The sequence below is a fragment of the Daphnia pulicaria genome, chromosome 7, assembly GCF_021234035.1.
Source record: "Daphnia pulicaria isolate SC F1-1A chromosome 7, SC_F0-13Bv2, whole genome shotgun sequence".
Lineage (NCBI taxonomy): Eukaryota > Metazoa > Arthropoda > Branchiopoda > Diplostraca > Daphniidae > Daphnia > Daphnia pulicaria.
Window position 1 is genome coordinate 18,514,647 of NC_060919.1, and position 18,003 is coordinate 18,532,649.

The window sequence follows — 18,003 nt, forward strand, 5'->3', positions numbered from 1 at the left end:
CAGCTGACAGTTGCATTTTGGACGAACGCGTTCGGACTTTGGAATGGTCAAATCGTGGTGACGAGTGTTGGGCATGTTGGTTGGAGAGAGTCGTCGTGACTGACAATGTCCGATTTGGGAAACAACCAACTTGAACTTATTCTCTTTCTCTGGACACGTACGTTTTTGTTTATTTTCAACAGAATAATAAGAGAAAGAAGAAAAAAGATTTTATATTTCTTTTATTTCTTTTATTTTTTCCAACTGTGAATGGAGGAGGTGCCAGAGAAATCGAGGTGGCAACGCTGCGGACCGCCTCCTCGACCGACAAAACTTTTGCTCACCCACCCCTTTCTTCTTCTTCTCTCGGCGGGTTTTTCAGTGCTGTCCCATTGGCCGTTGAAGGAAGACGTCGGTTTCTTTCCCTCTCCACGTGTGTTGCGTGTTTTAATCTCGTGTCCCGTGTGCTGCTCACGCTCTCCCGCCGTGCATACAAACACCTGTCCGTTCTCGACGGACGATCATTGTCGCAAGTGACTCGTGTGTGAATATTTTCATTACAAACTGTTTTTTTTTCCAACATCGTTCATTCGTCGCCATTGTTTTACATCGAGGGATTAAGGAATTGAAATCTATCGACGATTATCCGAGATCATCATTAATCCACAGCTGTAAAAGTGATTTTCATCCCAAGGAATCGAATTGGTAAGCTGTGCAGATTTTTTTAAAACTTTTCTAGTTGGGTGATGGCACAATTCTCAGAGGTTAGTGTCGTGTTCACGCGTTCAGAAAGGAGATGTGACCTTATTACCCATACGGTTGCATGTGGTGATCTCGAGAGAAAGAGAGAGAGATGCGCCAGTGTAGAGATCTTCTGTCCTTGGCTTTCTTATACTGTATCATATAGTTTTGTGTGTGCAAGCAATTTAACTTGTGTGTCTATTCTTCAACACTTGATTGCCTCGTCATCTACTCTCGACATATTAGACTCATTAGCCGAAAGAAAAGGGGGGGAGGTAGATAGAACTGCCTTGGGTTTTTTCCTTCATTTGGATTATTGTTTGGTTTCTCCCCCGTGGATATACCGTCTGTCACCTGTCCCGGATTATTATGGAACACAAACGACCCTCTTTTCACACTAGCACTTATGTAATCAGCCTCTTATTTTTTTTAACGGTAGGATAGGGAAAAAAAAAACTATTAGGAGCCCCCAAAAGCAGTCATAACAAGGAGGGATATCCATTATGTTGGCCATTTCAAATTTTTTTTTAAACTCTCGCCAGGGGACAGACAGACAGTAAACAAAAATAACGGGGGTATAACCCCTTCCACTATTATATTCCCCCTTAAACGTTTTTCTTCTTCTTCTTCTTTTGTGGTAGATGAAATTGTTGAGAAAATTAAACGTGCCGGTCGTCGATCAAAGTCTTTCTCGAGCTGAAGGCGTCAGTCAGGTCAGGTTGTTCTTTTTCTTTCTTGATTGTTATTTCCACACACACACACACACGTCGAGTCGGAGACACAGCGGGATAGAACGCAGCCAGAAGTCAAGTTGAAGCCAACAGCCAATAGGCGAATGATGAAAAGAGAAAGAAAAAAGAAGAGGAACGATGGCACCAAAGGAGAAGAAGAGAATGGGAGAGAGAGAGAGAGAGGAGAGGTTTCATAGCACGAGAGAAAATTTAGGTCAGAAAGCCATTGCTACCAACACTGGTGCACATCCGCTATATGCGCGCCACCGGTTGAATATAGGAAGACGTATGGAACTCTTTTTTTAAACCGTAAAATGCACTAAACTACCACAGAACTTTATTTTTTTATCATTTCCATTTTATATGGAAATGGGTGCAATTTTATGTCCAATCGAATTAGGACTTTCTCGGCTCCGATTTCGTCAACAGTTGCCTCAGCTGTAAATGTCAAAAATTTAGGGAAAAAGAACATGACAATGTTTTCGCTTTTCACCTTTTTTTTCCTTGTAACGTTTTCCTTTCCGAGTCCTTTCTGAGTGTCAACGAATAAGGAACGTTAACAAAGCAAAAGTGATCTCTCTCCACCCCAATCAATGGTTCATTAAACACACAATTGATTATTCATTACGAAGGCTGGGCCTGCCAGGCGTACGTGCAACAGGTTGCGAGAAATTCGTGAGCGTTGTGTGTGTGTGTAACATCCTACACACACACACACACACCGAGACGATAATAAAAGGCCAAGCATTTTCGCTTGATCAATAGTTAATTGCTTCCTTCTCTTTTTCTCGCATTCAAATGTCTTTTTGAGGCCAGCAAAAAGGTGACGTGTGTAGTTTCCAGAGTCATTAGAGTTTCCTTCCACGAGATTGTTTTTTTTTCTTCTTCTTCAGTTTTCTCCCGCCCGAAAAAAAACAACAAAACTGGGGAAAGTCGAGGAAGTCATCTCGTGAAAACAAAACAAAAATCGTTCAGTTTCAACCGACATTTATTTTTTAATAACGAATTTTTTGTAAACGAAATGAAATTACGAGTAGAAATTTGTGTGTGAGAGGTTTCGACCCCGCCGTGGGTCTAATTAAATATTTGAAAGAAACAAAAAAAAAACCTCGAAATTTAATTAGGTCAATGATTCGAATCATCCAAGTCGCTCACGTTTTTTTTTGTTTTTAAAGAGCCAACCAGCTGTTGTACCTATTTATGTTTTGATCGTCTTTAATATAGAACAACGATTTCCTAATCTCTGATACATTAAAAACAAAAATCTCTTTTGGATGATGATGATGTTAATTTCAAGTAAAAAAAAAAGCGAGGGGGTTCAATTAGCTCTCGGAGAAAGGTGTAGTACAAGAAAACAGCAGCAGCAGGTGTGTAAAGCTCGTCTGCACTGGAGAAAATGGCTTGAGCTCTTGTTTTTGGGGAAGCTTTCACTTGCTCTTTTCTATTTTTTCCTGCTCCGCGAGAAACGACGTACATACGTGGGCTGTTAACTTTCAAGTCGCTCAGGGGGAGAAATAAGAAGAAAAAACAAAATAAAAGCAATCCGAGACAACACACACACACACGTATGGCTGAAGTATAGACAAAAAGTAGTCCATCATGTTTCCTTTCTTTCTCCCAGTATAGGAGATAAGGAAAGAAGAACGAAAAAAGGACGAATCGCGGTGCACAGTATATAGAGTGTAGCAGCAGCAGCAGCAGCAGTCGGTAGCTTCATTGCTCGAAAAAGGAAACAAACAGGTCGGCGACCTCATTCTACCTGCGTCTTATAATCCCCCCTCCCTTCACCTGAAGCTCGTTTCCCGCCTAGTAGTCGCAATATCCCGCGAAGGAAAAAAAAAAGAAAAATATACATAACTGCGCTTCTTTTTTTCTTTTTGTCTAATCATGTGGGATTATTGTTTTAAGCCGGTCTTACAGCAGTGGAATATGCAAATGCAAACCGGTTGTTGTGGTTTTTTGTTTTGCTATTTTCTTTTTAAATCTATTATTATTAACGATTTTCTCCGTCTCAATTTAGTTGCTTCAGGTCATGCTGTCCGGATTCGTTTGAATAGGGAAATCAAATTACGGCAACCCACACAGCGACTACCAGAAAATTCATTTCGGGCGTCCATAACGGTCGGCGTTTGTAAACATCCCGAAGAAATCTACAAATCCCGGAACGTCTGTTGACCTCGGGACTGCGGTCAAGACGCAGGGCAACACTTTGCCTTTTTTCTTCTTCTTCTCTCTCAACTATTCCAACCCAAACACGGACGGGCTGGTCCATCAACGATGATGTTGTGATGGCCCGAGTGGATCTAGCCACCGGGCTCTTCCTCTTGTTGGCCTGGTCGACGCTTCTATTCACCGTCTCTGCCCATCCGCCACAAAGTTCTTCCTCCTCCTCTTCTGCAGGTGAGTCTTTTTCCTTCTCTTTTTTATTATCGTTTGATTTTTATCAAAATCGTTATGCGCGTAGATGCGTATAAAATCCCTCCCCCTTTTTCTTTGATTCTCTTTCCTACTTGGCGTGTGGAATAGAAACAGCTGGGCAACAAGACGTGTGTGCATTTGCCGACACTTAAAACGGAAAACTTAATGTTTGCGCTGGCCCGTGTCCATAAAGGGACGCGGGACGTCCTAGAGGTCAGGCGCACCTTTCCGTGCGAACGTGAAGACACGCTCGGGAATTCTCTTTTTTCTTTCTCGTACACTGGAAACAACAAACAGCATCCCCTATTGTTGTTGTTGTTGTTGTTTTTGCGTAGCATTCGCGCTGCGTGACTTTTTTTTCCTCTTTTCTCTTCGTCCAAACATCCCCCCACCGGTTCGATAAGAATTTTATTTGTTGTTTATTTTTTGAATGTTTTTCTTTTCCTTCCTGGTTGTGTGTGTTTCTTGTCCAGGCTAAGAGATTTTTGCTTTTCTTATTTCTGACGCCATTCGATTCGCGAGACTGAGTGGCGAACCCAATGTTGCCATTTTCGCCTTGTTCTCCGAGGTCGCTCAAGAGTCACGAATATATTTTGAGGCTTCACGCAATTCGTAGGAAACGATTCTCTTTCCCCTCCATTTTGGGTTGATTCATCGGAATTGCGAGGTCCGAATGGAATTCTGAAAATTCATTCGTCATCACTCGACAACCAAATGTTGACTGAATGATTTGTGATGGGGCGAAACGACGCAATGTTTTTCGGTTGCACCCAAAACAAATAGGAATTCCATCACGGCAAATAAGGAGCAGCAGCTTATTTTTTTGAAATCTGATCTATCGGATCTCGGTTGATTGCCGCATGCATCTCAAGTGTTTGTGTCTCGATGGAGGGGAACTGTTGACTCACGCCCTAGCGCGGTTCCTCCGACTCTGACCGCAAGCTGAAGAGAAAGAGGAGGGCACGGAATCACCATCATCACGATAATTACAAGGTGTGCGTCTTAGCGTGTAGTAGATGTAACCAAACAACAAGCCAGCGCGGGCACTCGGCAAGTTTTTCCCGATGACGAAAGGCCAACTCTGCTGCATGGGGATATGAATCTTGCGATTGAAATCTGAAAGGGAAGAAGAATATAGGAAAACTTTCCCAAAAATATCTTGTTTTTCTCTTTCATAGGCCCTCCCTTGAAAACCTGTCTCTCTATAGATGTGACTATCCTTACACCGACTGTGTTTTTACCTTGACCAAAAAATAACCAACCAAACAGCAGCAGCAGCAGCGGCTCATGTGCGTTGTAGGTATACTCTATGCTGCAACAGTCAGCATTTCCTAGCTCCAAGGTTGAGTGTTAATATCTTATCGCTCTTGTCGTAGAGAAGCCTATACCTATATTAAACAGAGTCTTGTCGTGCTAAGGTTTCTCGAAAGGGCCTTCGTATATTTCGACATTCGAGTTGCTGTATAGTCGTTCTCAACTCTGAAAAAAAGGCGAATTTGAATGAATGCTTTTATCGAAATTTGCCTTCTTTTTGTTATTTTTGGCTTTGACTTAATCGCAATCGAAATGATGCTGATGAAACGCTATACAAGCGAGGATGAGAGCCGCAATTACCCCCTAAAAAAAAAGAGAGAAGATGATATCAAAGAGATTCATGTGGCTGTATCTAAAATAATTTCAGATAAGAGAGAGATATGTAGACACACACACAGACCTTGAGCGGATCTCCGCAAGAACATCCTCCGGCTAGAAGATGTTCCCATATGTGTGTGTGTGTGTGTGCATCCGCTCATTTGCAATTCAAATATTTTTTCTCTCTCTCTCTCTTTTTTTTTCTGCGGTCTTTTTTATGTTGGATAGTGCCGCGTAGTTGCGCCACCCATTTTCAAACAGAAAATAAAAAGAGAAGAACCTGACTGGGGATTTTAGCTGTTTGACCAAAAAATATCCCCACCGAGTTTTAAATCTTTTTTGATGATGTTTGCCATCGTTGAATAGCCTAGGGAGGAGGGATGAAGCGTGTGATATAACGCAGCTCGTCTAATAAAAACGAATAAGACTGCAATGAAACAAAATGTCAAATGCCGCATCTGAACGTTTCACGCAAGGACACTTTGTTTTTTCTTTCTTTCTCTTTCCCGTAGTTTTCACAAGGAAACGAGGCCGTTGTCGACCCTATAAAAATGAAAGAACAATTTTCAACGCGATCGAAATACATTTTATAGCGCCATCCGCGTGTAGTCAGCCTGTAATTAATAGGAGCCGCTTGTTTTGTTGTTTTTAATTGTCCGTTTTTGGGGGCTGTCGGAAATCCTCCGACAAAAATCGGGGCCACACAACGACCCAGCTGCGTTCGTGAACGCTTTTCCTGTAGATCTATTTCAGTGGGGGAGGAACCGAGCCACGTCCAATTCATCTGCACAGGTGCGCCTTGAAACTAAATCTGATTACGAATTCAAACCAGTTCTTGGTCTCTTTTTTTTTCTTTTTATAATAAAATGCCATCACGCAACGAGACGATAAGTTCACGATTTTGGACTTGTTATGTATTCTCTTTTGCGTTTTATTCGTAATAATATCCTTGAAAGAATGTCGGTTTGTTGTGTGTTTAGACTCGAAAAGCGGAACAGACTTTTTCAAAAAATCTGCCAAGCCTCCGGCGTGGAGTGAGACTTGGCTTATCGTAATTTTTCCTTTTTGCATTAGAAATATGCGTGCGTGTGTCGAGCGAAATATTTCCGGCTGTGATGAAAGAAGCCAATTTCCCTGACACTCCTACGTGCATACTTACGTAATAATGCGCTTTGAAGCCAGTAGGCAGATGAGCATTGTGATTACAGTTCTCAACGTCATTCGAATTTTTTCTGTTTTCTATTGTCGTTTTTCTTTTGTTTTTTTCTCTCATTCGTCGAATGGTCGAAGGTAGATTATTACTGTCGGTTTCCCGGAGTCAACGGGGGTCCATTTTATTCTTTTTTTCCCACCGAAATGAAGAAGAAAGAAAAAAAAAACGAGAAAATTGTGTTCGAGGTTCGTTCGGTACTGTGTGACCCACTTCTTTTTCCCATTTGAGTTTTGCCTTAATGGCCCGCACAACTCACGGCAGCGGCCACGTACGTCTTCTTCTTCTTCTTTCTTCATTTCCAAAATGGAAATTATTATATACAAAAAAGTATCGAAAGAATCTTGAGAATAAGGACGGCCACTGCTGGAAATAACTTTACGCTGGACACATGAGAGAAGAAGAGCCGACCGCTATAGACTTCTATAGAGGAGAGAGAGAGAGAGAGAGAGAGGTGAAATTAGCATAAATGTAAAATAAACAACAGTGAATCCGATTATGAAGCGCGGCAGCGTGTTCCAATTCCAGAAACCATTCCATCTCGGACATATATTTTGTTTTTCGACTTTTTGTTGAGTCCTCCGTTTCGGCCAGCTGGACACTGAAAATGGACGATGGGACACACAGGATGTACAGACCAGTTAAAAATTTGAAAACCTTGGACTCTATTTTCGGCTCATAATCGTGCGCTCATTGTTTTCTTTCCTTTGGATGGAAATATCCCTCGCAAGTCCCCTATGTATCCATGCTTAGCTACGCCCGGGAGTCCGTGGCAGCCTCGTTGCTCAATCCAGCGAAGAGAGTCGAGAAAATGAAATAAAAAATTTTCTTTTTTTTTTTAGAAAAAAAAGGACGAATATAACACCTCCTCCCCTACCCTCCCCGTTACGTGTCATAACTATCCGGCGTCGTAATTTTTTCTCTTAATATTTTATCAACTTCAAAGTCGTTTGGGATGAGAATCACGCCGTTCGTGGTTTGCCATCCGCATCATTGGAGACGGTTATATTCCGCCGACCGTAAAAGACACTGGGTGTAGTGATGTCTCGTGCCCCGTTAGCCAATAAAAAAACGGCGAACATTATTCGTTTTCACCTGCTGTTGTCGCGTTGGGTGTCGTTAAAACAACTCGAGTCTAACGTCTTTTGATCGTTGGGTTAGTAGACTTTGTTTTATTTTGGGTTTCCTTCTTTTTCTAGTCTCCTCTCTTGTCTTCCCAGAGAGATGAGAGGGAAGATCAGCATCCAATCAATCATTCTTCCATTTCTGGAATTCTACGGTCAGGTGGACTGGAGATACTGAGCGGCCAGAGTTATTGTGCCGGTACACCTTGACTCTCACGCACAGGGCCCCCTAAAAAAAAAAACCAACGACGACCGCTACATACTAAAAAATTCGGCGGGGATATTCCAACATGTCTATAGTGAAAGTTGTCGGGTATTTTTCTTTTTCTCCTTATTTAAAAAAGGATGGACAAAGAAGTTAAGAAGAAGAAGAAGACGTGAGCTGTTGAAATCCTTCTCCCTTCAATTTCCCAAAAGAGAATATTCCTCATCTATACACAGCACGAAGCATATAGACGAGTATGGGCCGTATATGGGTTTGAGCTTAAGACAACGAGAGCTTTCTAATCCCATTAAGTCACGTCTCCTCTACATCTTTTCTTTTTAAATGCATTCAACTCCGCATAGTTGGCATATTTAATGCTCGATGAAGTAGCAGGGCCTCGGAATAGCGATTGAATTTTTGTAATGTTCTAATTTCTTTTCTTCTTTTATCTCTTTAAAGAAGGAAAATTGTGACATTGTGACTTTTTTTGTTATTCGAATGGCAGTGTCCTATTAGAGCACTAAATCGGAAAAAGGAGCCCATAAATTATGCGTCCATTTTTTATTACGTGACGGAGCCAAACTAGTGTGACCGTGAACAAGCCTCGGGGCTTGGATATTGGATTGGAAATTTTGTAAGCAATGAAACCCATTTTGTCGCCAAAAAAGAACGAGGAGATTTTTTCCTTGGAACGGGTGACACAATCGCGGGAACCTTGAGCCAACAAAACAACAACAAAACAACAACAACAGCAGCAGGGACGTTAAATTTGTTCCAAACATATTCTTCCCCTGTTTGATAATGATTAACAATGGACGCCAGGAAATATATTGCACCGTGCAATACAAGAATCGAAAGGGAAATAAAAAGAATAGAAGCTCTTCCAACACAATCAAGAGGATGGGCCCCGACCCAACGTCACGAATCCCTTTTCTTTATGACTTGGTTGTCTACCTTTTTATTTAAGGGGGAACTTTGCGTGTCATCACGGCGTGAGAAATCAAATAACAAGTCCCCCCGTCTCCACTTTAAAAGTATTTTTTTTCCCCCTTCGGTCGAAACACGCCAAGGTAATTCCCGCATCTACGAGGACATTGAATGTACATTTACTTAGCGAATCTATCGAGAAGGTGTGTGTGCGCAGTAGCAGCCAAAGTTTGGATTGAGACGTTTAGTGTTTTCTTAATATTTTCTTGTCGGTCGGCCGATCATGTACGTTGTTTTTTGTTTTGTTTTAAATGTTTGAATTTCGCGCTGGGGCCTTCACCCATAAAGAGAAGAGAAAAGAAGACACGCATACGTGATGGTGTGGAATGGGAAAACAGATAGGACACACCGCAGAAGAATATATTTTTTTTTCCCGCTTTTGACAACGTGCCGCTATCGTTGGCCGGCCGTACGGTCACGTCTATTACGCAATCGGTCACATCTGTGGTTATACATATTCCAAATCCATTGGGTTATTGACGTCAGTTATTTATCATAGGCCCTCGGTGGGAGTGAAAGATAAAACGGAAAAAAAATGAGGTTGCCGACTTTTTGGTGGAAGGAATTTTTAGAATCCAATTCCCAATGATTACTTTGCGGCGCGATAATTCTGATTCACACCAAAGAGATTCTCCCATTGGCTCGTTTTCTGCCATCGCATTCTCATGATCGCTCGACACCATTTTCACCGAATCACTAACTTATTCTGTGTACAAGAGAACCGGTTCTTCTTCTTCTTCTATTTCGTGAAAGAATCCCAAGTATTAAAAACTATCTGCATGTGCATCTCTTCTTGCACAAAAAGCCTTTTGATAATAGATTCGATATGCAGAGGCGTTAGTTTTGCAGGCAGTCGAACTGAAAGAAAGGTTTTTTTTTTAGCTTTTTCTGATGGTTAATTTTGGATGAAGTGAATGGAATACCTCGTCCCGATTCTCACTGGGTACAAGTACACCAAACAGCCACCCGCGCAATTTCACCACCATTCGGTCGTTCCAATATTGTGCACTCAATCTGTTTTTCGCAGAAAAAGCATTCTTTTTTTTTTCTTATCTATTATAATGTATATTAGCGAACGATTTTAAAATTTTGGTTGGGACCGTTATCCTATAAAACGAGTGGGCGGTGTTAGACGATGCCAGAAATAACCGGTATCCCGGATGAAAACGTCAAAACTTCTTTTTCTTTCCTTTTTTTCTTTCTTGGGCTAATGCAATGATGATGATGATGATGAAAGTTAACGAGATCAGAATCTCTCTAGAATTGAAATTTGTCGTCGTCGTTGTTGTATTTTCACAGTGTCGTCATAAAAATGGTTAGTATACCCTACTAGCCCTTTTTATGGTAATTTTTAACGACCCAACAACATGTGACGACAACACGACAACAGCAAAAGGCAACGAGATACAGGTGAAAGTACCTTCCCAAATGGACTTGTGTCTGGTGACGACAGAAAAATTATCACAAAGAAGAAGAAGTAAGAAGAGTCTGCGTGGTCATGATGGCTTCAGGTCACTTTACTTTTATTTTATTTTTTCCAAATCCTCTTCTTCTAGAGGGTTGTTGTTATTATTCTGATGGCCAGTGGTGGCTCAACTCTGAATGAATAACAACGGACAATAATAATCAAAAGAGAAAATTCCAGGCCATAAACCTTATTAAACGTAGAGCCAAAAGAGCTCATTAGGTCATTAAAATGTCGTGATAGCACACACACACACAAACAGCCGCCGTTGTGTTTACGATCGGACCGCGACCCAACATTCCCCTTCTCTCCCGCTACGAAACCGATAAAAAAAAAGACGCTCAGAAGAAACACAAAATCGGGAGAAAAGAGGAAATGGCTAAAAAGCTTTCGCCGACAGTATAAATGTCAGATCGATAGTCATGCAACAAATGCCGGTGGATGGAAGGCAAAAGAAGTTAAGGAGGTAGGGCCGCTTCTTTTTTTTCACCTGTAAACTTTCAACCACCCCTGACTTCTTCTTTTCACCTGTTGGTGCCCTGCAGTCTCCACCCGCAGTGTGTGTGTGTGTGTGTGTGCGCCTGATGGATGAATAGGACGTACACAACTCAGAGAAAAATGGGCTTTTCTCATCGTGTTGCATCGAAAGAAACAAGTAAATAAATTTTCTCAGGAAAATTTCAACATTTCCTCATTGCAGATGACGCCTTAAAGCTGCAAGCAATTCAACCGGTTTATTGTTGTTGTTTTCCTCCTTGTTTTTGAACTTCTTTTAAAAAACCGCTTGCCATTCGTGCCGCGAGTCTTGTCCGGCTAACCCATATTTCAGGTCAGGAACCGGTCGGTCGGTCGGTCGGTCGGTCGGTCGGTCATTGTGTTTCATATTTTTTCCCGGATACAATGGGGCGGTGTTTTTGCGAAATTGGAATGTTCGCCTTGGTGATGACAGTAGTACGTATTACGCATGTGTGTTGTCCTTCGGCGGGCCACATTTATTTTTAAAGAAAAAGTGATGGGTCAGTCACGCAATAGTAATAAAACGAATGCATTACTTGTGCATAAATTTCGGTCTAGCTAAGACTTAAGTCGAATGACTGGACTCTGTGAAAATCTTGCAGTTTGAATTGAAATTGCGTGACTCTGATTGTCAGCTCAAAGAATAGAAGGATAAATACAAATGAAATCAATGGCAAAGTCACGGAAATTTCATTGGGGCCTCTTCCTCTCTCCGCCCATCGATTCAATCGCATATCGTGAGAGACATAGTTGTTGTTTGTTTGTTTGTTTGTTTGCTCTAAGCAACAATTGAAAGGCTCTGTTTGTATTTCCTTTTCGTCTGTTTGGTCCATTGTGAGCTTTCGCCACGGTGAATCGGTTGAAAATATTTTATTCAATCCGCTCCGTGATCTGGTCCGGCTCCTATTCGACTCCCCCCAAAAAACAGTCCAACAACAACCACAACAACGCCAAAGAGATTCTTACGGGGGGTCTCAGCCATCATCTATTCGCGTGCCATGCGCAACAGCTACAAAACGTATACAATAGACGATCGGTAATTTTCTTGTGGGGAGTATTTTTCTTTCTTACTTTTTCAACAGTTGTCTATCATTTTCTGCCCATCTCTTGTGTGTGTGTGTGTCGTGGGTGGCACGCAACTTGGGCGCTGCTGACGTCTGACGTCGTGACGGATCACAAAAAGTCCCGATGGACGAAGAGCCTCCCGTCAAACCCAAGCAACAGCAGCAGCAGCAGCAGCTCCTTTCTCTTTCACAAATGTTGGAGAGAGGACGACGACTTCATTCCTTGCGTTTGTGGGTGGCCTCATTTCGGAAACCTCCCCCGATCTTCCGTTGTTGTCATTAAGAGAGAATTGAAAGAGAGAGAGTCGCCCGATCCTCTCTTATCCTGTTAATTGTATATAAAAGACCCTCATCATTATTAACGATCGCTTTCGTTCAGGGCAGGTCGCTCTCCGTTGAGCAACCAGTCGACTGTTGTTGATTGTGTGTCTCTCTCTCTCTCTGTATCTCTCTGCGTGTAATAATCATCATTGATAATTCAAGTCGCTAAAGAGACTTTCATTTCCAACCACTAGATGACAGTGTGCAATAATAGACCAATATATTATTAATGATAATAAAAATAGATGATTTTTTAATGGCTCTTGCAGTAGTAGCTGCTGCTCACTTCTCCCTCTTTGCTAATGAAGTTTTCTAATTCTATTTTGGGTTGTTTTTATTTGATTGTTTTCTGAATTAACAGCCGGAACGTCAGCATCTTTCAAACAAGGTCGGTCGGAGTTGGATCCATGGCACCGTCACGGGGAGCGATTTGATGACGAGGACTTGGATCTGGTGCAAGATGATTGGTCGGTCGGATTCGGGCGCCGGTTGTCGGTGATCCAGCGGAGACAGGGGTCGGCGCAAGAACAATTCAAGGCGCAACTGAGGCCCAAGGCGGAAGCAACCAGTACGACAACCACCGCCACTACTACGACGACGACCACAACAACAACAACAACAGCAGTTCCCATCGTTAGCAAAGCGGAAACTCCCACCGGTATCGTCCGGTTGATTCGCAAACGCTTGCCGGAAAATCGCTCACCATCACCACTGTTGGCTCCTACTTCCGGCGCTCTCGGCAAATTGGCCAACGCGACGGTTGTCAACGAAACGGTCCAGCCGACCATCGGTGAGGTCACTGAAGAATCTTTTGTTTCGGCCGAGACGGCCATTGTGGAAACGCGGGAAAGTGTGGTCAATAAAGTCGCCGCTGCCAACCTGACGGAATCTCCACAACAAACGATCACATCCTCCACCACGACAACGACGACGACGAGTGCACCGACGTCCACCACCACTTTGGCCGCAGTCACATCATCGACGACGACGGCCACAACAACAACTACGGCGGCAGCGGCCACTACTTTATCACCGTCCAACAAACCTCCTTGGAGGGTGCGGATGGAGCTCAATCAAAGTAACCGTCGCGGCCAATCCACCACTGCCAAACCGACGCTGATCGCCGTCGAGGCTGCCGCTGTTTCTTCGGCGCTTCCGGAGCAATCCATCAGCACGACAACTTCTTCTTCTCTGGCCGTTCAACAAGAATTATTGCAGGAAGTGAAGAATCCATCCAACGTGCCGGTTGTTATCCCGTCCAGCACCAGCACGGCCCCGTTGTTGGAATCCAGCCAGCTGAGTGAGAGCTTCCCGTCCTCGACAGTTGCCGTTGTTGTTGCGTCAACGACAAACGCACCCAATAGCCGACCGATCCAGTCCAGTCGAATTTCAATTACCAGCAGTCTGAGCCCTCCGCCGCCTTCCGTTCTATGGACTCCAATCGTTCGACTTCCTATTACCGGATCGAGAAATATTCCGGCTGGAACGCTCAAGATTCAAATCACATCGACCAGACTCCCGCCATCGCCTGCCACTTCGTCAACTCCCAACCCAAAGTTGCTGGAATCGGTGGATTCTTCCGAATCCGAGTCTGAAGAAGAAGAAAATGTCGTCAAAACGGCTTTATCCAGCAGTACGACCTCCGGAAGAATGTTTCCTTCTTCCACCACCACGAAGCCAACAACGACAACAACAACAACCGAAGCCCCAACTACTACCAGCAAATCTTCGACAACTAGACGGGCTCCACCGACTCCCATCATGCACACGCTGGAAGATATTCTCCAGCGTCTAGTTCCGGCTAGAGATCACGACAATTTCGGTGGTAACCCTTTCCTTGTGCCGCCCGTCGCTTATTATCCGACAGGATCCGTCGTGCCCCCGACGGCTGACGATACAAACGAGATCGTCTCTATCGGGGCTCCAGTCTTGCGGGCCAGTACCGGATCGACTGGGTCATCCAAAACATTCAACGACAATCTTCAACAGGACCGGAATCACAACGCCAGCGGTAGCGGTGGAAGTAACTGGAACGATTCGAACAAGGAAAACCAGGCAGCCACCACATCCATCTACGTCGTTGGAGTCGTGGCCGTCATTCCGTTGGCCGGTTTGGTTCTCTGGATTGTCCGCGTACAGCTTCACAAACGACGAGAGGTACGCATTCAACATTTTGACAGCCTTTTTTTTTTTTTTGCGTGTTATCATTATTCATAATGAACACGTATGCAAATGTCCACACACAACAAAAAACTACGTGAAAAATGCTAATTGATTGATTCCCGGATTTTGATTGATTCACGCAGAGATTGAACGAATCGGAGACATCATCCGAAACGGGTTTCCGCAAGAGATTACCACCCGTTGCTTTGACGCCATCCAAACACGCCCGTCTCTTCTACGGGGTATGTTGCGCCATCAATCATTCAAAGCAAAATAATACCCGAAAAAGTTTTTTTTTTTCTTTTGTGTTTTTCGTTCGTGTAAAATGTTCAATTGTTGATTGATGAACGTGTTTAAAAAAATTCTGTATTTTATTTTATTTTTTGTTTTGTGGGGATTCAGGCCAACGATAAAGAAGACTTGGTGTCCGGCGCTGTTTCTCTCGGTAATAGCGGCGGAGGTGGAGGAGCGGGAGGAGGTAAATCTTCTCCGTCTCCATCGCCGTGGGAGTTCACACGATCTCGACTGCGGTTGCAAACGCTCATCGGCGAAGGTAACTTTGGCCAGGTGTGGAAGGCCGAGGCGGAGGACATTTGCGGCTGCCAAGGCACTCTCCTCGTGGCCGTCAAGACGGTCAAGGATGGAGCGGCTGCCAAGGAGAAGCAGGAGCTCTTGCGGGAGATGAGGATCATGCAGCAGGTCGGCCCCCATCCCAACGTCGTGGCTCTGCTCGGATGCTGCACGGAGCAAGAACCGTTCCTGCTCATCATGGAGTACGTCATGTACGGCCGGTTGCTGACGTTCCTGCGGGACCATCGGACCCATCAGACGTATTACAATTACTCAACGGACAGCGAGGCGTTGACGTCCAGGGATTTGACCACTTTTGCCTACTGCGTAGCAAAAGGAATGGAGTACATTTACAGCAAGGGGGTACGTTTTAAATCTGTAAACAAATATGTTGACTTGCACATTGTAACCGGAGTTTCTATTTTTCTTTCGATATTATTTGGGTCAACTACGCCAAACTATCAGGTGGTGCACAGAGATTTGGCGGCTCGTAACGTCCTTGTCGATCACAACAAATTGTGCAAAGTGGCCGATTTCGGTCTGTCACGCTCCGTTCGGGACTCGGCTGGCGAGATGTATGAGCAGAGGGTCAAGGTAATGTATATCATTTTGGAAAATATAATCAATTGTCTATTTACTTTTCCTAAATTCCCTCGTATCATTTCGATAAATTCCAATTGGCACCGAAACTTTGTGTTTAATGAAACCAAATTGTCAGTCACTTTTCTGTTTGCTCAAGTTGATTTGCGTCACTCGGCATTTGCTATCTAACACCAATCAAAATGTTCAACTCGCTTGCGAGTCTGATAACGATCCACCAATCAGATGATTCGTCATCTTTTCTAGACTTAAGTTTAACCAGAAATTGTGAATAAGTGTAACGTCTAATTCAAACATTTTGTTTTGATTTGATTTCAGGGCGCACTGCCGATCCGGTGGATGGCACCTGAGTCGCTAATCCAGAGCGTCTTCACGCAGAAATCTGACATCTGGAGTTTCGGCATCCTGGTCTGGGAAATAGTCACATTAGGTATGTGGAACAACAGCACGGCCTTTCTACTTTTCTTGCAAACAACGCCGTATGACATTCGAACAAGTTGAGCACTTGTTATTCTCATTCTTATCGTCACGAAAATGAAATGCAGCGGTAAAAAGAAAATATGAAAAAATGGGAACAACGAATAAAAAGATGGGGGGCGTTGATAATCCCTCCTGGATTTTCCTCTGAATGATCTCATCCCAACGGTCACGAAATCGCCTTGTATATTAACCTTTGGAATTTAAGTTTGAATTTAGTCCTTGAATTTTGCCATCATATCCTGTTGCCTACACACCACGTCTCCTGTCATCATTTTATTTTTGGCTAAACTTTTGTGTCTGTTTTTGTTTCTTCCCCCTCTGTCCAAAGGGTCTACGCCTTATCCGGGGATGGAAGCGAGGGAGGTGATGCGTCGCGTCAAGGACGGCCACCGATTGGAGCGGCCGAGCCACTGCCGGCCGGAATTCTATCGGCTGATGTCACGATGTTGGCACTCGGATCCTCAGAGGCGACCCGATTTTGGCGAACTCAAATCCGAACTGGGACAACTTCTGGATGACGCCGATGGCTATATCGATCTAGACAGTTTCCAAGAATCCATCTACGTGCCGCTACAGTCCCCTAGTGACGAAAGCGAAAAAATCTGAGTCAAAAAAACAATTTTTTTTCTCCTTTTTTTTTAAGTTTTGCTCATCACATCGCGTCATCCACTTCCGCCTCATTCTTTCTTTATTATTATTATTTTTTTTTTTTTATTTTCGCCCATCCATCCATCCCATCCATCCCATTTTTGACTCGATTTCCATATTGTGACGCAATGCATGCCCTGCAGTGTTTTCTTATATTTTTTACGGGAAAAGAAAAATATGAATTGTGTTCGTGTCTATTAACGAACCGCGCGAAACCCAAACTTGGCAGGCCGGTTGCCGCGCTTTTGTTGAATATTTAAACTGTCATTACCATATTTTGTGTTTCTTTCTTTTTTAATTATTATTCTTTATTTTCCCTTCAGTTGTATTCCGCAGTTTGTTTCGGGTCTCTATTTTTTTCTCTCTTTTCAATCGGAATGGTGGGAGAGAAAAACAAAAGAAGGACGTTATTGGAATGGCTTTTTTTACAGAAAGGAAGTAGAACGTGAAAGAATCATCGCCGATTGTTATACATACCGCGAAAGAATGGCACATACGAACCGTAATATGTATGTTAATAGGCTCATTAAAAGCCAAAATGGACCGGCCCAACTACTTCTTAACTTCCTCGTGTTTTTTGGCGCACGAAGCGGACGACGGCACATACTGGGACAAACAAACCACAAGGTACATAATGGCACCCCCCCAGAATATTTTTTTTTTTTTTTTTTTTTCAAATTACCTTTTCCCACCGTCAAAAAAGCAAAAGAATTATGAAACAATCGCCGGTCTCTGTCATAGCCCCATGTCTTCCTTATTCCGTCTTTCCCCGAAATTGCCCCGACGTACTTCTTTTGTTTCTTTGTAGGCCTTATTTTTTTAATATTACTGAATAACTGTGTAATGTTGTACATAATATAATACGTATATCTCGTTCAATAATGATTTTTCAGCCCATTTTCATCTGCCGCCAGGTCCTCTGAATTAATCTCAGAAGAATCGAGGGAATTGCAAATAACAGCAGCTGATGACGTAATTCTTTCAAAAGTTACGAGCTATAGCATCCATTATTTCTTATCAGCTATGCAGCGCCAAAAAGTCCTATGGTCATCTTTTAATAAGTGGGCAAGAACGAAGAAAAAAGCCGAGTTTCAACCCCCCCCCCCCCCCCACCGTCTTCTAGCAAAGAATATTGATGGAAGAGAGGGG

General features: G+C 43.3%; 1 protein-coding gene across 1 annotated transcript; it reads left to right on the top strand.

Moving 5' to 3' along the window:
* The first annotated feature begins 245 nt into the window (after positions 1–245).
* Positions 246–17,733, top strand: LOC124348855 (proline-rich receptor-like protein kinase PERK12). The gene is made up of 8 exons (XM_046799198.1): positions 246–684; positions 3,472–3,851; positions 12,755–14,550; positions 14,700–14,798; positions 14,959–15,489; positions 15,592–15,720; positions 16,045–16,156; positions 16,535–17,733. Exons 2-8 carry the CDS (start codon positions 3,740–3,742, stop codon positions 16,810–16,812), a joined length of 3,057 nt encoding a protein of 1,018 aa, XP_046655154.1. The 5' UTR covers positions 246–684; positions 3,472–3,739; the 3' UTR covers positions 16,813–17,733.
* Positions 17,734–18,003: the final 270 nt, after the last annotated feature.